This window comes from Puma concolor, chromosome A1, assembly GCF_028749965.1.
Source record: "Puma concolor isolate L17-30 chromosome A1, mPumCon1.1.hap2, whole genome shotgun sequence".
In the NCBI taxonomy this organism is placed as follows: domain Eukaryota; kingdom Metazoa; phylum Chordata; class Mammalia; order Carnivora; family Felidae; genus Puma; species Puma concolor.
The window spans coordinates 47,434,981-47,462,970 of NC_141667.1; the positions used below are offsets into that span (position 1 = coordinate 47,434,981).

Here is a 27,990-nt window from a genome sequence, read left to right on the forward strand (position 1 = left end):
GCCGTAATTCCCTGTGGAGGGTCAACACAGCCCCTCTCTGAACAGACATCCCTGCCAGAGTAGAGGAGAAACAGGTCAACACTCTGGCCTTACAGGAATCCAGGTCAGCCACTGAGCCCAGAGGATTGAAGCTGGGAAAGGATGGAATGATGAACATACCCTAGCCTACTGAGGACTGGCCCCTGGGTTGTTGGTGGCTTTTCCCTGACTCTTGAGGCCAGGTGCTGGCAGCGGTAACATTCTCAGTGCCAGTCTGGCCTACGTGTATATAAAACTAGAAGTGAGGCGTGTCCTTCCTTAACCATTAGTCTGACAGCTGTCTCCCATGCCTGGTGCTTGAGCATCCCATCAGAAACGTTCTTCCAGAGAATTCCGCCATTCTTGAGGCGGGCAGTTACTTTAGAACCTCCGGTGGCCTTTGTAGAGTTTAGGAGTTGGGAACCAGGGCTTCTGCAGACTGACTTGGGGACAGGAAGACAGACCCACTTCACAGCCTGGTAGGGATGCTCATGAGGTTGGCCACCACCAGTTGTTTAATTGCACTGCAGTAGCTCCCAGATGCCATGTGATCAGGAGTGCTGGAACTAGGCATGTAATGGAGAGGAAGAAACAGAAGCATCTACTGGCATTAAAAGGAGCCCAGTTTATTTTCCATTCCTTTCACTTTCACGTGATCTGCTGGGAATTTTGAGACCTCAGCCCTTTATTTTTTTTTTTTCAATTTTTTCAATTTATTTTTTAAGTCTGTTTATTTTAAGGGAGAAAGCAAGCAGGGCAGGGGCGGGGGGGTGGGGGGGAGGAGGGGAGAGAATCCAAGCAGAGTCCATACTGTCAGGCGCAGAGCCCACTGCAGGGCTCCAACTCCCAAACCATGAGATCATGGTCTGAGCCAAAATCAAGAGTCAGATGCTTAATCGGCTGAGCCACCAGGCACCTCAAAACCCCAGCCTTTCCTTAAGCCTCACTTGTTTACCAACCTCAGGGCCATTCTGTTTGATGAAGAAGAGGATAGGGCTGGGACCCTCTGCCAGAGCCCAACCACCCGGCTGCCAAAAGGGATGAGACACCGACAGCCTCTTGCCCCTCGAAATCCAAAGACCTCAAAGGGGAAAAGAAATGCATCCGTTCTTCCTCTTTCTCCACGCTCCTCATTCCCTACCCTTCTTAAGTGTACAGAAGATGGACTATTTTCCGTATGTTTACTTGTGTAGGAACAGGCTGCAGGAGCAGGCGAGCAGCCGTGAAAACGGACCGTTGGTGCCGCAGAAGCTGTGCTGCAAGCTCAGGGCATGAAGTGCCCTGAAGAGCTGTCCTGGGGACAGAGCCAAGCCCACCAAGGCCTGAGGAGGGTGGGTGGGGTTTGGAAGGCCAAGGAGGAAGCTGTAAGTGCCCAGTTGGTCCACTAGGCAGATTTTGAGTGGCAGGGCCAATAGGAAGGGATCTTAGTTCTGCTTCAAGAGTTGGCCTTATCCAATGCTAATGTATTCTAAAACAATGGATGGTTTTCTTGATGGAAGAGAACTGAGAGTTCAGGAACAGACCCAAATATATGTAAGAACTGAGTAACAATATGGTGGCCTTGCAAGCCAAAGATTGGTCTTCAAATTGTTCTTGGGAGCCACAGGGCTCCTGGCAATGTCTGCTAAGGGAAGGCCAGGCTGGGGACTGTGGCAACCCAGGCAGCTCTCTGGTTTTGTTTCAGGTAAGTTTCATTTGAAATAAATGGTGTTGAGACAACTGGTTAATCATTTGGGCGGGGGGGGGGGGGGGGGGAGGGTGGAAAGAGGGTTCTGCCCTTTTTCAGCCATGTTTTTCTTTTTTCTTTTTTTTTTAATGTTTATTTTTGAGAGAGGAGAGAGAGAGACAGCACGAGCAGGGGAGTGGCAGAGAGAGAGGGAGACACAGAATCTGATGCAGGGCTCAAACTCACAAGCCGTGAGATCATGAACTAAGCTGAAGTCAGACACCTAACCGTCTGAGCCACCCAGGCCCCCCTCAGCCATGTTTTTCTTGCCTTCTCACTGGAGGAAGAGGGTTTCAGCCTCTTTGGTCCTACTTCAGGGAGGCTAATAAGGGGGCCTCAGGTGGATGTCCCCAAAGGTCAGGAACTCTGACCCTTCCCTCAGTGGATAAAAGGGCCCCCAGCATAGATCAACAGGGTTTAGCCTTTGGTTTCCACATATGGCTGAAGGTAGGTGTCAGGGTCTGGTCTGCACCTCTTTGGTATCTGTTTTAATCCAGGGAGGGGCTCTCTCTGATTGGCATTTTTCTTTTCATAGAGGGATGATGTCTGTAGTGGAGCAGAGTTGAAATGGGGCCTTTGTTGGCTGACTCAGAGTGTGTGTGTGTGTGTGTGTGTGTGTGTGTGTGTATTGGCAATGGGGGTGTCCTGGCCCTGGCCAGAGTAGGGTATAAGAAAAGCTTTTTGGTGCAGGAAGGGGCAAAGCAATACCTTCTGGTTCTCTCACCCCCTGGCACCAGAAGGAGCTCTCTCTGGAGTTGGGAGTGGCTTCCAGTCTTACTGCCACCTTTGCATTCTTTGTGTCTTGCCTAGGCCATAAAAAAGTCACCCGGGGTCTCACCTCTCCCTTTCCACAGCAAAGGACCATGGGGGACTTGCCCCGAGCCCTAGTAAGGTGGTTTCTTCCTTCTCACTGGCCTCCATTCTGGGGAACTGTTCTTGTTTCTCCCCCTTAAGCCAACTCCTGGTCCTGTTGAGGGACAACAGAGGCTGTTGCGGGAGCCCTGGCCCCATCCTTGGCCCTACCTTTCTGGGAAGATGTGCTTCCCCTTGCCACAGTGGTGCTGTCATTAGAAAATGCATGGCTGGGGCACCTGGGCGGCTCAGTCAGTTGAGCATCCAACTTCAGCCCAAGTTATGATCTCACCTTTCATGAGTTCAAGCCCCACATGGGGCTCACTGCTGTCAGCACAGAGCCCACTTTGGATCCTCTGTCCCCCTCTGTGCCCCTCCCCTGCTCATGGCTCTCTCTCTCTCTCTCAAAAATAAATAAACCTGTAAAATAAGACAGAAAGAAACTGCATGGCTGAAGGAGCGAGTTAGATACAATCAGCACGCCTCGGGCCACTTTAGCAGTCCACTGAGGGGGACAGCCAAGGTGGCACTTGGGCCCTCTCTCAATCCATCTTCTTCAAGGGATCCGGGATGCTCTCAGATAGTGGAGTGAAGCCCAGCAGGAGTCTGTGTCTCTCGTAGGCCTTGGTCTGCTTAAACATGGTGTCAGTCCCATGGAGGTGGTCCAGCACCCCCAGCACCCCGTAGCACTGGTTGAACCTGTTGGAGAGAGGAAGGTGCTGGAGGTCGGTGCGCTGACTGACTTTTCATTTGCGTCAGCCTCACACACTTCTAGGCCCCCCTACCCCACAACCGTTCCCAACCATGCTGACCACCTACATTGGAATATTCCAGGGAGTTGCACACATCCTGGGGCCGCTCTGGACTGAAAATCTATGATCTGCCTTTGAAAAGCTCTCTATGTGAGTCCAATACTCATAAGTCAACCTGTGGCAGAGCTTGGCTTGTCCAGGTAGGTTCAGGGACCACCTCCATCAGAATCCCCTGGAACACTCACTAAAATGCAGATTTCCAAGTCCTCCCCCCTGACACACACACACACTTTGATTCAGCATATTTGCAGTGGAACCCGAGAACCTGCATTTTATCAAAGTATCTCAGGTGATTATGGTGCTGGAGGTTTGTTGACCACACTTGAAAAAGCCTGGAGGCTTTCAGAGAGCACGCAAGTCTCCTTGAACTGCATACAGGATTCTTATGCATACATGCATTGTTGTGACAGTGTCTGTAGCTTACGTTTGATATTCAAAGGGTCCAGGACCTAAATAGAGGTTAAAAACACACAGCTGCTGGAAGACCCGGTGTCAGAAGGAAAAGAGCAAGGAGGTCTAGGTCCAGCATGGTCATTATTTTCCCAACCTCCAGACCTCTCCCTTCACTAGCACCAGCACATTCCCCCCACCCCCAATGGAGCCCAACACGGGGTATGAACCCACAATCCTGAGATCAAGAGCTGAGCTGAGATCAAGAGTCAGACACTTAACCGACTGAGCCACCCAGCCGCACCTAGCACTGGCACGTTTAAACTGAGACATCAGGGTCTCTACTAGAAGCCTCAGGGGTGAAGGTGAAGGCTATTGCCCAGGGACCCACAGTGGGGAAGGAGGCCTTACCTGAGATGGTGGTAGTCATGGAATTCAGGTGAAGGCAGGAAAGGTAGGTGGTAGCCACAGTGGGAAACAGTGGTGCAGATGAGGGCCAAGGAAAACCACACGGCAATGGAGGACAAGTGGGAGCCCATTAGGATGGGACCCAGTACCACTGGCAGCATGTTGGAGGCCTGTAAGGGTAGGGCTGTTTGAAGGTGGACCCAAGAGAGATGGAAGGGACCAGTTGTGTGTCTAATTTGCCCCAGGGTATCACCCAGGGTGTCTACTTTGCCCCAGTCAAGACTTCCTTGACTCAGATCTGGAGAAGCTAAAAGAGTTGCAGAACCTTGATTTGCCCGCGTCATTTAGCTTTATAACTTTGGGACAAGTAATTAACTGTTTGAGATAAGTTATCTTGGGCATCTCACATAGCCTACCATAGGCCAGGCCAACAATAAATGGTAGCTGCTGAATGGGAAGAAGAGAGAAAGGGCCAATGTCTAATTCTCTGCAGGAGACCTTAGGGTAGGGGGTTGGGGCCCTCTGCCCTTTGCCTCTGGGGAGAGCGGAGCTCTACTGACCACATGCTCGATAGGGTGGGCGTAGAAAGAGATCACGCCAATGGGAGCTGTCCACTCATGGTGTTTCTTATGGATTTTCTTGTACAATGTTGGGTGGTGAAGGAGCCTGGGAAAATAGTTAAGTTAATAATCTGCCAATCTCCCTTTTCCCTTTCCCACCAGGCCATGAGAAACCAAAGGTAGGAACTAGGAGTTCTACCTATCAAGCAAAGTTGCAAACACATTGGACTGGCACTCAGACCTGCCTTCGAGCTCTACCCCCACCTCTTATGCTGCATCATTTGGATTACTTTGCCTCTCCCTACCTCAGTTGCATCAGCCATGGTGGGGATGATGCCCACAAAGGATTCAAAAAGGAAATGAAAGTGCCCTGCTGCACACATGAATGCAGAAGGCTCTCTTCTGGGCATTTCTCACTTGTTGCAAATTGTCAGCTGTGGCACAGAGATGTCTCCATGTTAACTAATAAGCTTTTGAGGCCCGGTGGTGGTGGTCCTACATCTACAATTCTGAGGCCTCCATTTCCTCCCTTAAAAGTGAGCCCTAGGAGAGGGAGAAGCCAGCTGTGCTCCAGCAGGGCCCCGCTCACCGGTGTGAGTAGTAGAACAGGACTTCGTTAATCAGAGTGAAGATAGCCAGCTCCAGAAGGAACCAGTGGAAGGTGGGTAGCTCTCGGTGGTAGGGGTCTCCCCGCACCTTGATGATGGGATAGAGGAAGACCACCATGGGGACAGATATCATGCACTGGTTGAAGAGAACTGTGCGCATAGACTGGCGTAGTTTCGTGGCGTCCACCTGCATCAGGGAAGGAAGGAGGGAGATGGACAAGAGTGTGAGAAGTAGGTCTTTCCCTTCTTGAAACTAGACTGTACTGTGACCCGCTCACAGGAGGCCCTCACTCAGGGTGGATGCTAGGCATGATGTTTGGCCATAGCTGGCAGCCCCTGACTGCTGCCCAAGGCCTGAGGTGGAACCATCTGGCAATACCCCTGCCTTTGGAAACTCCCTTCCCAGTAGCCGTCTCCTAGGCCTGAGCCTGCGTTCTCCTCCCTGCAACTGTCACCGCTGTTCTCCGCATTTCTCTGGCCAGGCCCCACCTATTCCTGACAGGCACCTTAGGGCGCCTCTAGGGTGCTTGGAGAAGGCTGTCAGCTCTCAGGTTGATATCCTTATTCAGCCTCTGGGCCCCTCCTCATCCAGGAAGGCTTGATCAGAATGCAGAGATCAAGGTCCTCTGCCTCCTTATGTGGCCCAGCCCCCTAGACAAGGCCCAGAGTGAAGCATTTGTGCAAGAATCAGTAACCCCCTGACCCTTCCCTTCTTCAGAGCACTGGGGCTCCCAGGAATAGCCCCATGACCACAGGTCACTTCTCAGGTCCTGAGGAGCTAGTGTCAGATTGGTCATAAGGGATTTCTCCCTGAGTTCTCTTTGTGAGCTGGAGGGGTTCCAGCTGCAAGGTAAAGCTGGGTTCAGAGTGATCCTCAGTCTTCAGGCCTTCCTCTTCCTCTAACTTTTGCAGGCACTGCATATATTGACTGACTGGAATCCACTCTCTACGCTTTCAGTTCCATCCCATGGTGAAACCAGGTCTGGCCAGCCTGGTTTGAGAGCACCATTAGACGAAGCCGTATACCTCTTCTGGAAACCTCGACCAAGAGGAGTGTGTCACATCTGTTTACTCCTTCATTTATTTGACTGATACTTCTGAGCACCCTCTATGTTGCAGGCAGTGTCCCATGTGCTGGGAAGGAAGCAATAGTCAAAACAAAGATTGCTTTCTTCATTGAGTTTATATTCCTGGCACCAGTAATTTTAAATACAATGGTCAGGGTAAGCTTTGTGGAGATGGTGAGGTTTGAACAAAGAGATGAGGAAGGTGAGGGAAACAGATACCTGGGGAAGAGAGTCTTCAGGCCAAGGCAACAGCTGGTGAAAAGGCTCTCAGAGACATTGCAGGTATACTTGACTGGAGAGGAGCGAGCGAGTGAGGTGGGGAGAAGTAGGAGGTGAGGCCAAAATGGTGGGGAGGAGCCAGAGCAGATAGGGTCTTGTAGGTCATTGGGAAACTTTGATTTTTACTCCAAGGGAAATGGGGAGGGGGGGGGGGCGGTCACTGTGAGAAGACAAGTGACAAGCTCTTAACAGGAATCCTCTGGCTGCTGTATTTGGAACAGACTGTAAAGGAGCAAGAATAGACACAGGGAGACCAATGACAGTTGCAGTAATATTGACAGAAGACAGTGATGGCTCAGACCAGGGTGGTGGCAGTGGAGGTAGTGAGAAGTGGTTGGATTCCGGAACTATTTTGGAAATAGAGCCAACATGGTTCCTGACAGATCGGATGTGGAGTATGAGGGAGAGAAAGTAGTTGAGGACCAACTAGAAATTGAGGCATTGCCATGAACTCAGACTGGGGAGGATGTGGGTAGCAGTCTTTGAGGGGTTGATCAGAAATTCTCCTGGGGACATGTTGGACTGGAGATGTCCGTTAGACATCCGCGTAGAGATGTCAAAGAGGCATTTGGCAACTTGAGCCTGGAATTCAGAAGAGAGTTCCGGGTTAGAGACAGAAATGTGTGAGCTGTCGGCATATAGATTGTATTTAAAGTCATGACACTGGAACAGATAAGTGAGGGTATGAAGACAGAGACAGGGAGCAAGGCCCGAGCCCTGGGACACTCAGCAGTAGGAGGCTCGGGTGGGGAGGGGCGGGGGGAAGAGGAACCAGAAGGGCTGGAAAAGCCAGGTATGAGAAGATATAATAAGGATATAACAGGCCCACTAGTTCTGATGAGATAAGCCCACCTGCCGGGAGCTATTTAGGCGAAACAGTGCCATGGTGGGAAAGGCCCCACCAGAGGAGGTTCAAAGAAGACGCGAGATGATAAAGGTTTGTGGCTATTTAGGAGATACAGGCTGAAGGATTTAGGGTGAAGTTTTGTAATGTCTGGAACTTACTTTCAGATGGTTAAGCTAAAAGGTATAGATGCATACATAGCTATATATTTTTACATAGAGATAAAGCAAATCCTGTAAAATATTTAGAATTGGTGGAGCTAGGTGGTGTGTAAATGAGTGATCATTGTACTGCTTTTTCAACTTCTGTGTCTATGCTTCCAGTTTTTCATGATTACAAAATGTCGGGGGGGAGGGGAGGAGGAAAGCGGATGGAGAGAAACTGGAAACTATACAGACAACTCTTTCAAAGAGCCCGGTTGCCAAGGAGAGCAGAAATAGGAGTGGTATTGAGTCTGGAGGATGGGGGCAAGGGGGTTTGCTTTGGTTGGATCTTAAGATGGGAAAAATTACAGCATGTTTAGTAATCCAGAGGGAAAGAGCCTAGGAGAGGGAGGGGGAAAGGGAAGAGAAAGGAGAAATTTCCTGAGGTAAACAAGAGGTAATAGGGTGTAGCACTCGGAGAGGGGAGGAAGGGGTTAGCAACGGAAGCAAAGAGAGTGCACCTGTTCTATCAGGTGGAAGGCGGAGCTGGAGTGGGGAAGTCTGTGGGATCTGTCTTCAGCTTGCCCCTGTTTACTTCGCGAAGTAGGAAGTCAGGAAGTTGGGGATGTGAGGAGGGAGGAGGAGCTTCGGACTGGCTATCGAGGAGAGTAGAGAGCAAGCAGGGGCGGGGAGCTGTGCGCCTGAGGTGGGAGCACCGGACCTAGAGTCCGGTGAGACGACGCCCCGGCTCTGCTTCCTAGTGACGCTCTGACCTTGAGCTAGTCACTGCACCTTTCTGGGCCTCGGCTTCTGCAAAATGCAACCCGCCCTTCCCTGTGTGCCTCTCCGATCACTGTAGATGGTCACAATGAACGTCGTCATGGTAGGTAATACTCTTGACAGCTGATGTGGCCTGGTGGTTAAGAGTACGAGTTGGGTCAGAGAGCTTGAGCGTGAATCGTCTACCCATGTCCCACCTCAGAGCCTGTTTGATCATCTGACCCCTGAAGGCTATTACAGTACTTGGCCTTGAAGACCTAAGGCTGTAGCCAGTGGTGCCTGGCAAGGAGACCGCCATGGTCTGACAGATGAAGGGCTCTCGACAGCCAAGCACTGGCTTTGATAGGCTCCGGTCCATGCCTGCCACGCTGGATCCAGGGGAGGCCCCCGGCTGGCTGGCAGCTATTGTGTCCAGTGAGGGGGTTTGTAAGCCCGGCCAGCAGCCCTGGTTCAGGAAGGGGCTATTCCGAAAGCCTGGGTCCGGGGCACTATTTTTCTGCTTTCTGGAGTGCTGGGCTGGGGCAGAATGCCCTGAATGCTAAGATGAGCCACCCAGGCACCTGGACAGCTAATTAAAAGATAATTGTCTTCTCCGGGAAAGGAGCCAGAATGTGTTTTGGGTGGAAACTGGACAAAGAAGCCGGGTTTAAGAATCAGCTCCCCACTGCACAAGAAAAGGCTCTTGGAGGTTGTCAAAGCACCAAGGGGGGTGACTGGGCTCCAGGCACAGTGGGACTCATTTCCCGTGGTGTGTAAGTCAGAGATGTGTGTACTGGCCTTCTCTCCCTTCCCGGGCCAGGGGTTCCTCATAAGCAGAGTCCAGGCCTTGTTCACTGTGGATCTGCTATGCACCAGCAGTTAAATGACTGGGGAGAAGGACCTGCTTAAAATCCAGCCACTGCCCACACATTCAGAACCCTCTATTCACAGTGGGCTAGCCACTGTCTCAGCAGCTGTGTCCCTCACTCATGACAGCTGTCATCTGCGCTTTCAGCCTCCAGCCACCGCCATCCCTGCTTCGGGTGGCCGAGGTGGGGGGCTGCCTAACACCTCTGCATTCAGCCCAGTGCCAAGCTGACCCCATCATTTTGGTTCCCAAAATGCTGACGGCAGTGCTGTGGGGGCAGTGCAGGCAGGCACAGAGCTGGGGCTGGGAATCAGGAGACTGGAACATTCGTCCTGCCTGGCTGGCTCTGAGAAGTGGGACAGATTACTTCCTCTCTCTAAGCTTCTCAGCTGGGGAAGCCTTGTGCACAATAACTTGGCTCACAGTGGCCATGCTCTCTCCTCGGCCTGCAATGAGAATTTTTTTTAAGTTTATTTATTTATTTTGAGAGAGAAAGAGAAGCGGGAAGGGCAGAGAGAGAAGGACAGAGAGAACCCCAAGCAGGCGCCACACACGGTCAGCACAGAGCCTGATATGGGGTTCGAACCCATGAACCGCGAGATCATGACCTGAGCCGAAACCAAGAGTCAGACCCTTAACCGACTGAGCCACCCAAGCATCCCTGCAGTGAGAATTTTCAGTGTGGCTTCAGCTCTTGCTTTCTGTGCTTTGACCAAGAGAAGCCACAGCAACACTCACTGGTTCATTCTGGCCAACTTGAATTCGGTAGCGGGAGATGAAGTTCGGTTTTCTGGCTGTGTCAGCCACCAGCAGAAGCCCGTTGAAGCTCCAGAAAAGCAGAGCAGGTACTAGAATGGTAGCTAAGGTTGGGAAGTAGAAGGCAACAATCAGAACAATTAAGGTTCTCACAGCACATGTATTAACTGAACACGAGCTTGATGGTGACGAAGGCTGCATTGTAGCTGGTCCCTTACCAGGGAGGTCTTGGAGCTCCGGGCCATAGGGCCTACCTTTAGTCCTGGGGTGACCAACTAGCTGGGGGAACTCAGCCAGGTCACTTAAGGAGTGTCTCTATTGTCTTAGTTGTAAAATGGGAACAACAACCTTCTAGGTATTTGAAGACAAAAAAAAAAAAAAAATACAAAAATTTGTTAAATATAAATAAAATTTATAATACATGTATAACCTATATAATACAATAATAAATAAATAAACTACAAATAAATTTAGGTTGACATCTGGGAGTCTGTGCCCACTGAGCCCTTTATGAATTCGAAGGAAGGTAGAAACAGAGGGAGCTCCTGCTATGATTCAGTTCCCAATGAGCCACTGGACTAGGAGTCAGTTGGGAACCTAATCCCTATTAACTGAGCAGTGGGACTTCAGGAATCCAGTCTGCATTTCCCAAAGTGGAAAACTCATCTCTCAAGGCCCTCCATGATTAAACAGCGTTCATACCTAAGTCTCTTGGAGAGCCATGGTCCAGACTAACGTGCCAACGGCTCTAAAAATCCCTGCAGTGGAGAAACCTATTTGACTTTGTTAAACTCAGCCTTTCCCAGTCTTTTTTTACCCTAGAACTTTTGTTTTCTCAGGCCACCTAAGAATAGGGTGGCCATGCATCCCTATCTGCCCAGGATAGTTTCAGTTTACATCTAGCAGTCTAGCATAATTGTTAACAGTGCCTCATTTACTCTCACAGATGTCCCTATTTGGATGATACATTGTATGGCCACCCCACCTATTCACATCCCACAGCACTGATGTTCTACAGGATACTTTCAAAAATGCTGATCAAGATTTAAAATTTAGATACGGGTTTTTTTTGGATCCACATCCCACTTTCCTGGCAAAGTCATTCCAAGTATCTCTGATATCCAACTGTGAACACTTTGTCCCCCCTGTTGGCAGTTATTGGAGTGACAGTACAATGTTACCTAACTCTTGTGCTATTAATGCTGCCCATGGTTTGCTTCTTCCTTCTAAATATCCCAAGGGGCAAGGACATTTTACTTAACTCTATGCCTCTGTACCGCTCCTCCAGTATCCTTCTTGCTGCCACCAGAAACCCAGTGCCTGTGGCAGGTGGGATCTGAGAAATATTTGGCCAGCACTGTGGGGAAATATGATTAACACAATGTCTTGGAGAGCAGTTTGACAGTATCAGAAGGTATTAAAAAAAAAAAAAGCGAGTGTAACAGAGACAGGAAAAAAGAAAAAAGGACACACATATATCCATACACACATCCTTTACTGCATTAAAAAAAAAAATCATAGAACACTTAAGGAGCCTGAATGTCCATTTATAGGGAATGGACTAAATAGAAGAGTATCTCTATACAATGGATTAGATGAGGCAGCTTAAGATAATAAGTCGGTCTATACTCACTGACATGGAAAGATGTCCACAATCTATTCAATGAAAAAAAAATGGTGTCTTAAAAGTTCAACCATATATCCAATATTAAGACATTTATACTTATATATTAACTGTGGTTATTTCTTGGATATGGGATTGGGTGAGTTTCATTTTCTTCATGCTTATTTGAATTGTCTGATTTTTATTTTTAACACTGAACATGTATTTACTTTTATTCTCAGAAATAACAAGCTTTCTTATTTTGGAAAAAAAATGTTAGGTCGGTAGTTGCCTGGTGGGCCATCCATCAGGGTGGCTGCCTGCTTGCGAATCCAAAAGCTCCTTGAGGGATATGGAATAAAAGCCCCAACAAGAGAAGATCTTGAACTTTCTTCCAGTTGTAACACTTAAAATTGCAAATACTTAACCTCCCTGGTATTTGCGTATCATTGGGGTGAAAGGTAGTTTTCCTATCACTGCAACAGAAATATATCAAATGTTTCACCACCACTTTCCCCATATACGTTTGCAATCTGCATTGTTCTTTTCAATGACTGCATAAGATCGCATTGAACCTGTCATAGTTAATGTTTAGCCTGTTCTCAGAGTTCTCCTTCCAGCTGGAAAAAAATTGTCAGGGACGTTTTATTTGTACTTTTGCTTTGTGACAACTGGCACTTTTTTAAATCTCCCCTTCTGGACTATGACATAGCTTTTGAAATGAGGGAAACATTTCATCTTAAATACCTCTATGTCCTCCATATAAGTTTGGTACAGACTAAGAGTAATAAATATTATTTGAGTGAATGAATGCGTCATTGAGGACATTCACTATTGCAGACAATGCTGTTATAAATATCTATGTTGAAATGATACCTTTTCTTTGGTTTGTTGACCGCCATTCACACTGCCGGTAAATATTGATTGAGTGACCACATGCTGTCAAGCCCCGAGAGCTAGATTTCACTAGATACAAGGACATAGTCTCACAGGATATAGAGCAGCTCTCTGTGCTGTGGACCTGACATCCAGAAGCAGGATTATTACTCTAAACATGCATTCAGTTTTACACAAATCACTTCTTTTTTTATTTTTCTATTTTGGGAGGGGGAGATCTCAAGTTCTTTTCTTAGATGTCCTTAGGCATCCATTACAGATTGCCCACAAATTTAGCACTCTTTGGGATTAACACTGTCTTAAATTGTAAATCTTCATTCCTTGGAATAAAGAGCTGAGAAATCTCAAAATAGAGAAGAAAACAACAGAAAAAGAATTAAGCTATAATCATGTACCCAAGCCCTAAGCACTGATGGTCTGGGAACCTCACCTATAATGTAGAGGATCCACTCCTTCCCTTCGAATGTAGACAGGAGCCTCTCCCATTGGGCTTGCTGAAAACAGCCAGAAGCATCCCAAAATCTCTGAAGTTGCCTTGGGAGAAAAATCATTCAGGTTTCTGGGTGAAGCTCCTTACTCCATGCTCTGCCTCCAGACCAGCAGCACCCTGCCCCCAGCTCCGGAATTAAAGCTGGTTGTGTAGACTTACCCTGAGACCGAGTTCGAGAAGGCCACAAGCAAGAGAAGGCCAGAGCCCAGGATGAAAGCCGCCTTCTTCATGGAGCCCCAGATGCGTTCCTCCTAGAGGAGGACAAGAAAAGTGTGAGGCCCCAGCAAGCCTCCTACCATCACGGCAGAAGTCACAGCCCACAGTAGTGAGCTGCTACCCAGTCCTGGCAGGAATGATGTGGGATCAGGATCTCCACCACGTCAGTGTGGTGCATCGGCTGACCTTTTCCCAGCCTCTACGGGAGGTTCTTCCTGAGCAAGAGCTCTCAGGCTGTATTTGGGTGTGTTTATAAAAATAACAACTCAAGGTTGGGGGAGGGAAGAGAACAAACCTGACCCCAGAGAAACTAGCAAACGGTTTTGTCACCCCGAGAGGGTCAGGTGAACCTCCCGCAGTGGTAGGCTTTCATCACCAGTCCTTCTGTGGCACAGAAATGCCCATCACTTATCCGGTGGAATCACCCGGGAGCTTTTAAAAAATCCCGATGACCGGGTTCCTCTGCAAGCTGATTTCCTAAGAGTCTCCAGGGTGAGACCTGGGCTTCTATGTTTCTGAAAGCTCCCTAATTCAAGTAGGCAGGCAAGGCTGAGTCAGCCATCACAGGAAGATCTGCAGTCTGTGATGAGGGCATAGGGACTTCACTGTGTTCATGGGCCAGGCCTCTTTCCCCATCCCCATCACCCTCTTGCTTGTGAAGAAAAGAACGAACACATGTTTTGACTTTTAATAAGGCCTCTGTTTCTGGTGAGATTAGCCTGGGATGCCAGTGGGACAGGATAATGAGAAGTTCTAGGGGCAAAGAACAGACCCTTGGCAATCACTGGTCCCTTACCTATGCTCCTCCAAAAGTCTAAAGCAGAGACAGATCATTGCAAGCTCGATGGCCAAACAAGGTGCCAGATTTGGAGAGGGAAAAATACTGGCTGTCAGGTGTGTCACCAATTTCCATTGTACCATGGACAGAAATTACAAACGTCCTTTACATGTTCTATTCTAGATCTAAGCCCCGATGGAGTCTGGTTATATTTCATGGGACAGAACTGGATGGTGGCCTACAGGTATGTGCCTGAAGCTTATCTGCAGTTTGTGACTTGTACCACGTACACAGGGTCAGGGGGGTGCTGTTGGGGGAAGCCGATCCCATAGGGACACTACATTTTAATCCAGACTTTGAAGATCTGAAGGAGCAGCTTGTTTTGACTGACCCATTCACAGCAATCTGAACCTGCACTGGATTATTTATTCTCAGTGTACCCCATCCCACTTCTGATCGGAAGACCAAGAAGAAGTAAATCATTTTCCACGGCTGGTGAAAAGGTTTTGAAGCACTGGTGCTCCTCAGGGTCTTGAACTCTGGAAGTGAACTTTTCCCTCTCTCCTGGAGGGCTTGATGGGCAGGACCAATCAGAGGAACTTGTTCTTTTAAATAGGCCACCGAAAGGTCGCCCTCAAGCTTGCCAGACATTTAATTTGGACTTTGCCTTTATTCCTTTTTTAGTATTCAGAGGATCCTTTTCATGAACTTTTCCAGATTCACTAGGAATTTTTCATTTCAGTGTAATCAGATCAAGCTAAATGAAATTAAAAACCTCAATTTTAGGGTCACCTGGGTGGCTCAGTCAATTTAGCATCCGACTGGCTCAGGTCATGATCTCACAGTTCGTGGGTTCGAGCCCCGCGTCAGGCTCTGCACTGACAGCTCAGAGCCTGGAGCCTGGTTCAGATTCTGTGTCTCCTTCTCTCTCTGTCCCTTCCCCACTCCCACTCTGTCCCTGTCTCTCTCAAAAGATAAATAAACATTAAAAAAAATTTTGGGTGGGAATGCAAACTGGTGCAGCCGCTCTGGAAAACAGTGTGGAGGTTCCTCAAAAAATTAAAAATAGATCTACCCTATGACCCAGCAACAGCATTGCTACGAATTTACTAAGGGATACAGGAATGCTGATGCATAGGGGCACTTATACCCCAATGTTTACAGCAGCACTTTCAACAATAGCCAAATTATGGAAAGAGCCTAAATATCCATCAACTGACGAATGGACAAAGAAATTGTGGTTTATATACACAATGGAATACTACTTGGCAACGAGAAAGAATGAAATTCTGCCATTTGCAACAACGTGGATGGAACTGGAGGGTATTATGCTAAATGAAATAAGTCAGTCGGAGAAAGACAGATACCATATGTTTTCACTCTTATGTGGATCCTGAGAAACTTAACAGAAGACCATGGGGGAGGGGAAGGGAAAAAAAAGTTAGAGAGGGAGGGAGCCAAACCATAAGAGACTCTTAAAAACTGAGAATAAACTGAGTGTTGATGGGGGGGTGGGTGATGGGCATTAAGGAGGGCACCTGTTAGGATGAGCACTGGGTGTTGTATGGAAACCAATTTGCCAATAAATTTCATATTAAAAAAAATAAAACCTTAACTTCATGATAGGCTTAGCCATTTTTTTTTTCAGTAGTTATGGTGTTTTCTCTCTCTCTGGCAGCCCAAGGGAACAGAATAGAAACAGCCCAAAGGGCTCAGTAAAGTGCAGAAGTTAGCTGGGGTCGAGAGCCGCTTCCCAGTCCCACTTTCTAGCCCCCAGTGGGCCTCTCCTGTCTCTGGAGCAGTTACAGAAAGGGGTGGTTTCAAAGGCCTGAGGCACGGGACATTCTTAGGGGCCAAGAGGGAATGCGAGCACAGCTAGCGGGCTTTTGGGCCACTCTCATGCGGTCCTGCTCCCTCTCACAGGCAAAGGGGCTACGGTTACATGGCAGCCTGAAGTCCAAGGGTTTCTGCTCAGCTACTGAAATGAGCACCACCACCACCAATGTGTCAGCTACCCCTAAACCTTGGGGGAGACCTCAGATACGCAGCACCTGCAGATATGGAAAGAGTCACGGGCTGCGTTCTCCCCAGCTTGGGGAAGCGGGGGTGGTGCTGGCATTTACCTGTTTGGGCTTCTCCTGTCGCATACTTCCGGCTTCTCCCTTCATCTGGAATAAGAAAGCACCCCGTGAGTCACGATGTCATGTTCACGTGCAACCAAGCAAGTAGAGAATGAAGAAAGTCAAGGTGAATGGCTAGCCCCGATTTAAAAAAAGAAAATTAAGTTTATTTATTTATTTTGAGAGAGAGAGAGAGAGAAAGAGAATCCCAAGCAGGCCCCACACTGTCAGTGCAGAGCCCAACATGGGGCTTCCTCCCACGAACCATGAGATCGTGGCCTGAGCCGAAATCAAGAGTCGGAAGCTTAACTGACTGAGCCACCCGGGTGCCCCACCAGACGTGATTTTTAATGCTGGGTACTCATTAAAAGTCACCTGGGGAGTTAGAGAACCTCTGTCTGGGCTCCACCTCTGGAGACTGAGTTGGTGTGGGCATAGGTAACATGAATCACAGAGAGCAGGCAACGGGGGGCTCGATCTTCATGGAACTAGCTTTCCAAGAGATGGGCTGTGACTAATCCTTCTTTTGAATAGTTTCACTCCCAGCCTCAGCACAACCCTGTCTCACTCAGACTAGATCTTTCCTCCACATCTCCACAGTATCCTAACTGCCAATGGCCCACAGCCCCAAGGAGCCAGGACTGAAGCCAGGACTCTGCCTGGCTGGCTGGGACAGCTTACACAACCTCCGGAAGTCAGGTTACCACACACGTGGGCTGCAGTTTTAATGCCGATGAAAATTGAAGCATTTTGCAAACTGTAATAATGATTCAACGTCTCCAGGACACTAGGTTTGCCAGGAGCATTCAGACCAGAAACCAACTGTGTATTTATCTATAGGAATTGTTAAGACAGCCAGTCTTGAAATCTGATACCTTCCTCAAGGTCATGTCAGAAATGTGTCTATCACTTATTAGTTTTATGATTGTGGTCAAGATGTCCTCTCTGGGCCTCAGTTTCCTTGGCTGTGAAATGGGAATAAGAACAGGGTATCCCACTCATGTGATTTCTGCTGGGAAGCTGTAAGCGCCATGAGAACAGGCTCTCTGTGTAGCTTTCCCTGGGCCTTTGCTGAGTAGGTGCTTAGCATACGTAGCGTGGATGAATCGAGCAGAGGGTCTGGTTCACTGGGCCAGTGTTTCCCTGGATGTATCTCAGGAACTCCTATGTCTGAGTCATCAGAGGTTTGCTGAAACCCAGATTTCCCGGCTACACTCTAAAGCAGGGTCTCTTAGTGTGGAGCCTGGACACCTGCATTTTAGACTTGTTCCCGAGGTGATTCTTCTGAGGGACTTTGCTGCCAGCCCTGGCTAGGTATGCCATGTGCTGTGAGTTGGTCAGGATAATGGTAGGAGAGTGAGATAAAAACTGGCAGCAATCACCTGAGGTGTATGGGGCACAGGCTGGCCCCGGAAAACATCTTCTCACCCACTCCTACTCCCATTCCCTCTTCTTGGCAGAAAACGGAAGCTGGAAGTTTTGACTGCTGCAGGACAGTACTTCCCTAAGTCTACCAACTGGGGGAGATGTCACCAACATGATGAAATTCAACTCACGTTTAATCAACTAAGTAAGCACCATCCATCGGCTCCTGCTCTGAGCAAGGCCCCACGATGGTACTGAACTCTTTATATACTATGTTTTTTCCAATACATGCATACCTGTGATAAAGCTTTATTTACAAGTTCAGCACAGGAAGAGATCAACAACAACAATGATAAAAGTTATAACAATATACTGGAATAAAAGTTATGTGAATGTGAGTGATCTCTCTCTCTCTCTCTCATTCTTTCTCAAAATATCTAAGATCCTTCCGGACAGAAATCTTTTGTCCACGTTCATACTCCCCAGCATGGCAGCCGTGATCCAACTGCACCTGCCACAGACTTGCCTTTGCTCATGGTCACTACAGTTTGGTCTCAGGCAGCCATGGCATCAACGTTAGCCTTTATTCTCAAGAAATTGCTTGGTTTTCCTGATGGCTTGCGTCTTTGGTATGTGTTCTTGCAACTACTGTGTGCCCTTCTGAATGCATTTCCTAATCTTGGCCTTTTCCAGTATTATCTTGGCATTCTGATGAAGCGTTCTTGTGATGAACTTAAAGTGTTTCTCCATATGTGAAACAATGCCATGACTTCTCTGGGAACGTGGCAGCCTGGACCGTGACTGGATTTGGCAGTCGGGGGTGGCTGGGGATTGCACTTGCCCTGAGTAGCCAGCCAGCTTGACTTTGTTGAGTGTCTCACCACCTGTTTTATTGTAAAGCTTTAATAATGACAAATGTGGTGCTAGCCTATCAGTAGGCAGACATATATAACAGGTTAGAAAGTCCAGAAACAGACCTAAATCTATATATGTGTATATACACACATATATATGGGAATTTAGTAGATGATAAAAAGAAGTCAATATAAATGGACTTTGAATTGAACAGATGCTGAACCTCCCCTATGATAAGAGAAGTGTGAACTGAAACTACGAGAGATTATTTCTCACTCATCAGCAGGGCAACAATCCAAAAGTTTGATCGCATGAGCTGCTAGTGAGGCTGAGGGGACTTTGAAACTGTATTTGTTCTCTGTGTGTCAACTATACTCCAAACAAAAAATGTCTTTATTGATATGTAATTCACATACCACACAATTTACCCATTGAAAGTGTACATTCATGTGGCTTTTAGTATATATTCATAGAGTGGGGCATTCACCACCAGGACTGATGTTAGAACATCTTCATACCCCACAGAAAAACCCTGCACCCTTCAGGCATCAATCTCCAGTCCCTCTCTCCTTCCACCCCCACCCCAGCCCTAGGCAACCATTAATCCACTTTCTGTCTCTATGGATTTGCCTATCCTGGGCATTTTTCTATAAATGGAATCATACACTATGTGGCCCTTTGTGACCGACTTCTTTTACTTGGCATGTTTTCAAGGTCCATCCAGGTGGTAGCATGTATCAGTATTTCATTTTTTTTTTTTTATTGCCAAGTAACATTCTATTACATGGAGAGATCGTATTTTGTTTACCCAATCATCTGTTGATGGACATTTGGGCTGTTGCCACTTCGTGGCTATTACGAATAATGCTGCTATAAACATTCAAGGACAAGCTATTGCATGGAGGTATGTTTTTATTTCTCCCAGATATGTACCTAGGGGAAGAATTGCTGGATCATCTGGTGACTACATTTAACCTTTTTGGGACTATAAAGTGGTCGCACCACTTTACATTTCCAACAGCAACGTATGAGGGCTCTAATTTGTTTATGTCCTCACCAACACTGATTATGGTCCCTGCCAAATAGTGTCATAACTATGACTGTATTTGTCATCACTATTTCTAGCTGAAGAGCGTTACAGGGCACCTGGCTGGCTCTGTCAGTAGAGCTCGCAACTCTTGATCTCAGGGCTGTGAGTTGGAGCCCCATGTTGGGCGTAGAGATTACTGCATACGTACATACATACATAATACATACATAAGTAAGAGCATTACAGATCATCTGGTTCTGCCATGTGACGAGGGTGAAGAAACCTAGATAAAGGAGGCCAGGTGACTTCCCAGAGTTTGTAGAAGGCACAGCCAGGATCAGAGCCCGGCTTCCAATATCTCTAAGGATATTTTATTCTTTTGTGTTTGATTGTACTCAGTTTTATTATTCTGGATGCACGTTTACCAGCTATGTCCTTAGGAAATACTGCTTCCCTTTGACTCACACTTCTTATAGATTACTTAGGCTGGAGAAGGGAAGAGAGAACAGTGACCTATGAAGTGCCTTTAGGGGGTTAAGGAGTTAGGACAGCAGAAGGAGGTGAAATAAATGTAAGCCACTTGCCATCTCCAGGAGATGACGTTACGCAGCAGGGATGCAGTTAGTTCAGAGGAAAGGTCTGTTGAGGAGAAAAACTGGGACATTGGATACCCAGTCAGTGAGACAGCCTCTGATATAAGAAAAGGCACCAGAGTGGGGCGCCTGGGTGGCTCAGTTGGATGAGCGTCTGACTTCGGCTCAGGTCATGATCTCATGGTTGAGAGTTAGAGCCCCGAGTCGGGCTCTGTGCTGACAGCTCAGAACCTGGAGCCTGCTTCGGATTTGGTGTCTCCCTCTCTATCTGCCCCTCCCCCGCTCACATTCTGTCTGGCTCTCTCTCTCAAAAATAAACAAACACTAAAAAAAAAACCCAATAGCCAAATTATGGAGAGAGCCCAAATGTCCATCAACTGATGAATGGATTAAGAAGTATATGTATACACATGTATACATGTACACACACACATATACATACATATCTACATATGTATATATGTGTAGATATACATACATATCTACATATGTATATATGTAGATATACATACACATATATACATACGTATATACGTAGATATACATACATATATACATATGTATATATATATACATGTATACACACATATATAATGGAATACTACTTGACAATGAAAAAGAATGAAATCTTGCCATTTGCAACATGGATGGAGCTGGAGGGTATTCTGCTAAGCAAAATAAATCAGTCAGAGAAAGATTATGGTTTCACTCACATGTGGAATCTGAGAAAGTTAATGGATGAACATAGGGGAAGGGAAGGAAAAATAAGATAAAAACAGAGTCAGAGGCAAACCATAAGAGATCTTAAATACAGAGAACAAACTGAGGGTTGATGGGGGTGGGTGGGTGGAGGACTGGGTTAAATGGGTGATGGGTATTAAGGAGAGCACTTTTTGTAATGAGCACTGGGTGTCCTACATAAGAGATGAATCACTGCGTTCTACACCTGAAGCCAAGACTACATTGTATGTTAATTAACTGAGGAAAAAAAAGGATTCCGTTGACCTCTCCCTTCGATAACAAGTTTTCTCACTTGTCCTGAGCAATTCCTGTTGGCCCAATTCCGAGTTCGCTCCACATCCTCAATGTGGATAAGGGCCCATTCCAAGAAGCCACCCTCTCCCCAGTGATAAGATTCTTTGACGATCCAGGGTTATTTTTAATCTGGCAGTTTGCTGCCTGGAGTTCTGAAAAGCACAGATCTCTCAGCACGAGGAAGGAAGTGGTGCTAATACCATTTTGGGGCTAAGCCTGTCAAGTGTCTTAATGATAAGGAACCAAATGTCAAAGGAAGCACCTCAAGCTGAGAAAGACTTGGGGACCTAAATGTCTGCAAACTGTTTGCAGACAGGTAGAACCTTCCTATCACCATGAATTTCCCTCTTCAGTTCTTGTGACAAAATGGGAAAGGTTCCATTGACCTTGTTGAGATAACCATCCCTTTGGGGAAAGAAATGGAGGGACTGGGGTTTGTCTGTTAAACTTTCAAAACTAACATACCAGGGGAACTCTGCTTACAAGTAAGTCTCACCATTATCTTTTCCAAGAGCTTGCAAAGCTAATTTGATCTTTAGAAGCTCATCCATTCCTTTCAGGAATTTTTATGAAGAACTTATTTTGTGCAAGGAACCCTGGACATGTAAAGATAAATGAGAAACTTTCAGTTTAGATACATAAACCCATCATTCCAGAGTCCATATGGAAAGTACTGGGCTAGAGGTCTGGACCTGAACTGAGTAGATCAGGAGATCTGACACACCTAAGAAATCTTAAGAGGAGGACAATGCCAAGGTTTTCTCTGTGCTCTTAGACATATGGTCTCCAACCTCAAAACTGAATCTTTTCCTCCTATATTTCATTTTAGCTTATCCAAGGGATGCTAGGTTTTAGTCAGATCATACTTAAAAAAAAAATCAATATAAATGTCACAAAAATAGACACAAAGATCAATGGAACAGAATAGAAAACTCAGAAATGAACCCACAGTTATACGTGGGTAATTAATCTTCAACAAAGCAGGAAAGAATATGCAATGGGAAAAAGACTGTCTCTCCAACAAATGGTGTTGGGAAAACTGGACAGCAACATGCAGAAGAATGAAACAGAACCGTTCTCTTTCACCATACACAAACATAAGCTTAAAATGGATTAAAGACCTAAGTGTGAGACCTGAAACCATGAAATTACTGCCTTTGCTTTCCTTGAAGAAAGTAATTTCTCAGACATTGGCTACAGCAACTTTTTTCTAGATAGGTCTCCTGAGGCCAGGGAAACAAACGCAAAAATAATTACTGGGACTACATCAAAATAAAAAGCTTTTGCACAGTGAAGCAAACAACCAAACTAAAAGGCAATGTATGGAATGGGAGAAGATATTTGCAACCGACATGTCTGATAAAGGGTTAGTATCCAAAAAATATAAAGAACTTCTAAAACTCAGTAGCCAAAAAATTAATGATCCAATTAAAAATGGGCAGAAGACATCAGCAGACACTTCTCCAAAGGCATACAGGTGGCCAACAGACACATGAAAAGATCCTCAACATCACTGATCATCAGGGAAGTGGAAATCAAAACTACAATGAGATAGCACCTCACACCTGTCAAAATGGCTAAAATCAATAACACAAGAAACAACAGGTGTTGGCGAGGATGTGGTGAAAGGGGAACCCTCACGCGTTGTTGGTGGGAACACAAACTGGTGCAGCCATTGTAGAAAACAGTATGGAGGTTCCTCAAAAAGTTAAAAATAGAACTACCCTATGATCCACCAATTGTACTACTAGGTATTTACCCAAAGAATACAAAAACACTAATTCAAAGGGATACATGCACCCCTATGTTTATAGCAGCATTATTTACAATAGCTAAATTATAGAAACAGGCCAAGTATCTGTTGATTGATGAATGGATAAAGAAGGTGTGAGAGGTGCCTGGGTGGCTCAGTCGGTTAAGTGTCCGACTTTGGCTCGGGTCATGATCTCACGGTTGGTGAATTCAAGCCCCGCATTGGGCTCTGTGCTGACAGCTCTGAGCCTGGAGCCTGCTTCGGATTCCGTGTCTCCCTCTCTCTCTGCCCCTCCCCCACTCACGCTCTGTGTCTCTCTCTCTCACACACACTCAGAAATAAATAAAACATTAAAAAATTAATTTAAAAAAGATCTCTCTCTCTCTCTCTCTCTCTCTCTCTCTCACACACACACACACACACACACACACACACACACACTGGAATATTATTCAGCCATAAAAAGAATGAAATCTTGCCATTTACAATAACATGGATGGAGCTAGAGAATTTTATGCTAAGTGAAATAAGTCAGAAAAGGACAAATAGCACATATTTTCACCTATATGTGGAATTTAAAAAACAAAACAAGTGAGCAAAAGGGAAAAAAAAAAAGTGGGGGGGCAGCAAACCAAGAAACAGACTCTTAACTATAGAGAACAAACTGCTGGTTGCCAGAGGGGAGATGGGCAGGAGATGGGGGAGACAGATGATGGGGACTGAGGAGGGCACTTGTGATGAGCACATGGAAGTTTTGAATCACTATATAGTACACCTGACGCTAATGTTACACTGTATATTAATTAACTGGAATTTAAATAAAAACTTAAAAAAAATCAAGATAGATGTATGAATCTACCACATGGATATCAAAACTGCCATTGGAAATATTCCCTACTCCATTATTTAGTTCTCCGAAAGAAGCAACATACTTCGTATGAGGATACAGATGATAAATTCCTACAAAGACATTAATGTACAGTTTTCCTCTTTGAAAGCAATGGTAAGTTTTTTTTGTAAAATGCAAACAAATTTTAGGCAATCCATTTTGGTCCCCTGATCCCTGCCTTTTTGCTTTGACTGCCAGTAAGCTCAGAGTTAAATTTAATATTCAATTACACTTTGGGATATTTTTTTCTATTATATAATCCTTTATAAAAATGATGTATGTACAAAGATGTTCCGTGTGACAGTTTATAATGGCTAAAGATTAGAAACAAGTTAAATATCCATCAGTAGTGATTGGTGAAATAAACTATATAGAACGTCCAGTAGTGAAACATTTGTAGCCAGTAAACGATGTGTGGAACATATGCATGCGTGTGTGTGTGTGTGTGTGTGTGTGCTGTTAATGCAAGCACAGAATAATACACAGAATATTAGACTATTGCTGGAAGAATATCTAAGAAACCGGTTACAATCGTGGCTTCTGGTGAGGTGAACTGGGCGGCTGGGGGGACAGGGGAGGAGGAAGGGTATCTGTCTGCTACGTGCCTTTTGAATTCTGTGCCACAAGTTATATTTTACCTATTCAGAAAATTACAGAACTGTCCAAAAGTTTTAAATAAATTCAATGCCCATTCGTAGGAAACATTGTATTGAAGCTTTGTAGGGTAATTAGCTCTCCCTGTAATTAGCTCTCCACTTCTCTAAATCAGATTAATTTCAATTTCTGAAAGGCTTTGAGAAGTCTTTGTTTCCCCTGAAAGTGTACGCCAATTTTTCCGTGTTCATTTTCCAGGAGAGAAAGATTCATAGCATTCGTTAGATTATTAAAGGTGACTATGATGAAGAACTAGTGCCCTGTTTCTTCTTCTTCTCTCTCTGTCTCTGCCTCTTTCTTTTTTTTTCTTTTTCTTTTTTCTTTTTTTTTTTTTTTTTGCTAACAGCTTTACATGATCCCAAAGCAAAGCAATGGCAACAAAGCAGCTGGTTCTTTTCTCTACAGATCACAATGCAAAACAGTATGAAAGGTATTTATTGAATGCCTGGTGGTTTCTAATCAGTTTTTACTTATTTGCAACCATTCTGTTGTATATATCCCTTATTGGAAGCTATCTCAAATTCCTTTGAGATGGAGACTGGGTATAAAGTATAAATAAACAGAACCAGATATTAAAATTAAAAACAAAAATTAAGAGAGCCTAGGGTGACTGTTCAGTGAGACCTTGACCCTGGGAGGAGGCAGCCCTGCTTGATTCCAAAAGGCAGAGTGGTGACGCCCAATGTATCCATGTTATGGAAACTGAGTGTGGCTGGCCTGGGTGATTAGGGGCTGATATATAAGCGGGACCTGGGAACCCTCTGCTCCAGGTAAACCTTCTGGCCAAAGGAAAGGTGACTGCTTACCTTCTGATGGTGGGAAAGCTCTTTTTGGCTGCAGGAATCACAGCATTTAACTGTTGACCTCTGATTTCACTAGAAGCAATGAAACATTTCCCAGCAGGCCATTTGTTCTTTGGCTAGGCTACTATGCCCACATGCTATCTCCCAAGATACTTGTCTAGGTGGTTGACCCTTCTACGCTACACAACCCCACATTCTGTTGACTATTTTATGCCAAAGCAGCTTGTCTTCTGTGTCTTTCTACACGCTAGCAGACATGTTTTCAGTTTTAAGTGGACACAGTCTGTCAGAAAGGTTCTAGGAGAGACCCCAAACATGGCAGACCGATGTGTCTTCAACCAAAGACATTCCTTAACGTTGCTTGCCAATGGTCGTGCTCAAGCTAGAAATTCTGGCAAACAAAATCAACCACAATGATTACATATTTAATTCAATATCCTTCTACTTTAGAACAATGCATTGATTTCGCTTTAAAGGGAATTTGATATATATTGTGAGATTATCCAAATTAGATACTCTTAAAGTACGGTTCTTTTGAAAATAAGATGATTCTGACTAGGCAAGCTTCTTACTGCAGAATCTCCAGCCTAGGAAAGTGATAACAGTGAGGCTACAGCTGATGTTCATGACCTCCGAGAATCTGAGCAGAAGCATGGGAAAGGCAGAGATTGTTGAATTTTAAGTTTTATCTGCTGCCTGATTCTTTCAGAGTTTCTCTCAGATTCTAGGTCCCTGAATATTCTGCATGGTTGATGAGTGCTCCCGTTTTCTAGGTATAAGATACAGCATCTTTATAGGACTGTGCACTGTTCGTTTGTAGACATCTTGTGAAATTGTTAGAATTATTTACGTTTAGAGGAGAAAAAAAGAAACAAGACCTCATTGATCACCTAATCTACCCCTTCTATTTTGTAAGCCAAGAAGATAGGCCTCTGTAGCAGGACTGGCTTGTTTCAAACTCCACACAGTTTCTGGAAAAATCCAGGCTTCCTGAGACTTTGCCGGACACTACATGTGTGTCTGGAATAACACAGATTCTCCTGTGTGAGTGGGAAATGACACTGGGAGAGGGCTACGGACAGGACTAGAACTAGCCCATTACTTCAGCGGGGCTGTTCGTATTCTTGGGAAAAGCTGAGCAGTCTGCCTCCAGGACTGAGGACACTGACCGCAAATGTACTTACACAGCTTAAAGCCTCTGGTGAGGAAGATTCTAGGGAGCTGCTAAGAGCAATGTCTGTATGCAAGTGAGGATTTTCCAGACGAAAAGACATGCATTCAAGAAGATGAAATGCCTGAAGGAAAAGGTTAAGCTCCGAGCCAAAAAGACCGTGAATCTGGATCATTCTACAAGTGTTCCTCTCACTGCTTTTGCTTGCTGCAGGGGACTTGCACCCCTTGAGTTAACTGTTTCCCCTTGATTGCGTGCCTGGGACAATGAGCTTGCCTTTGTTTACTGTGAGATCCGCAGCACCAAACAGATACTCAGGAAGTATTTGTTGAATAAATGAAAGAAGGGGAATTGAATAAAAAGCGTTGTTTTTTGCCCTCGTAAGGTGTCTAACATTTGCTATTAAATACATCAGCCCCTTTTCCTTGTCCTTATCCTAAGGCCTTTCCTTTCTTAAAAAAAAATTTTTTTAAGCTTATTTAGTGAGAGAGAGAGAGAGAGAGAGAGCACTTGGGGAAGGGGCAGAGAGAGAGAAAGAAAATCCCAAGCAGGCTCCACACTGTCAGTGAGGAGTGGGGAACTCAGGAGCTGTGAGATCATGACCTGAGCCAAAATCAAGAGTTGGACACTTAACTGACTGAGGCACTCAGGTGCCCCAACATTTCCTTTTCTAAGGCCAGAGGCTGATGCTTGGAGCATTGCTGTTTTACCAAATTGAATTGAATCTTGCTATCGCAACCAGAGAAATCTAGTTGGAATTGCACATAAAACTGAAGCAAACCACAGTCTATATCCTGTCTTGCTTGCCTGAAGCCCCAGAGGGCCTGTGTGAGCACCCTGAACACCACCCCCATCTACACACACTGGCTGCACCCTCTCGCCCAGTGAGCTTGGGAGAATCCTTTCAGAGGCACTGCCTAGCTGCTAGTAATTCTGAAGCTGTTGATAAATCCTTACTTAGGACGTTGCAACAAGACAGCGTTGACGTGGCTGCCCACTCCCAGCTCACACACATTTTCTTGGCGCTTTACAGTTTTAAGACATTTAAAACGGGCTGCGTGCCTTCCAGGTGATCCTGGCAGGCTCGAGAAGCAATTTGATGGCAGTTGTGGGAGCTGTGTGAGAAGCAATTTGATGGCAGACTTCCCGTTGGATTTTGCCCTTTCAAGTTCTGACTTGAGAGCTTCTCCTTTATTCACCTGGTTGTGAAGCCAAACCCAGTCCAATCTGACAGGCCTGCCTGTCAATTGCTAGAAAAACAAGACCACTGAGGAGGTGAATGGTACAAAGGCAGAGGATGCATACCTTAGCGGGAGGCTTGTAGGGACTCCGCCCTAAGAAAACGTCCCAGGACATTGGTCGGAGGCAAACCTCACCTGTAGGTTAAGTGGAGAGGCCAGGGAGGCAGCAGAGGTGACCAGAACATTCTTTGCCTTTAAGTGAACTCCGATGCGTCCTGACCCTGGCAAACCGCTGCCCTCCCCAGAGGGTCCCACTCACCTGCGCAACGGGCCGGCCGATTCCCAGCTCCGCGGAGGTCACAGCTCAGGCTTTCCCTCTCTTGCCTTCAGCCCCTACCTAAGCGGCTGCTGGCTGTCACTGCACCGCCCATCCTGGCAGCTCTTCGGTGATCGAGTTACGAAGCAGC

The 27,990-nt window shown here is 46.1% G+C and overlaps 1 protein-coding gene across 1 annotated transcript; it reads right to left on the reverse strand.

Annotated features, from left to right (window-relative positions):
- Positions 1-623: 623 nt before the first annotated feature.
- FAXDC2 (fatty acid hydroxylase domain containing 2) lies at positions 624-27,985 on the reverse strand. Its single transcript, XM_025924847.2, has 9 exons — positions 27,843-27,985; positions 16,198-16,242; positions 13,240-13,331; positions 13,021-13,124; positions 10,073-10,194; positions 5,356-5,561; positions 4,767-4,872; positions 4,210-4,376; positions 624-3,295 (listed from the first exon to the last, which is right to left on the reverse strand). Exons 2-9 carry the CDS (start codon positions 16,240-16,242, stop codon positions 3,139-3,141), a joined length of 999 nt encoding a protein of 332 aa, XP_025780632.1. The 5' UTR covers positions 27,843-27,985; the 3' UTR covers positions 624-3,138.
- Between the last annotated feature and the right edge of the window lie 5 nt (positions 27,986-27,990).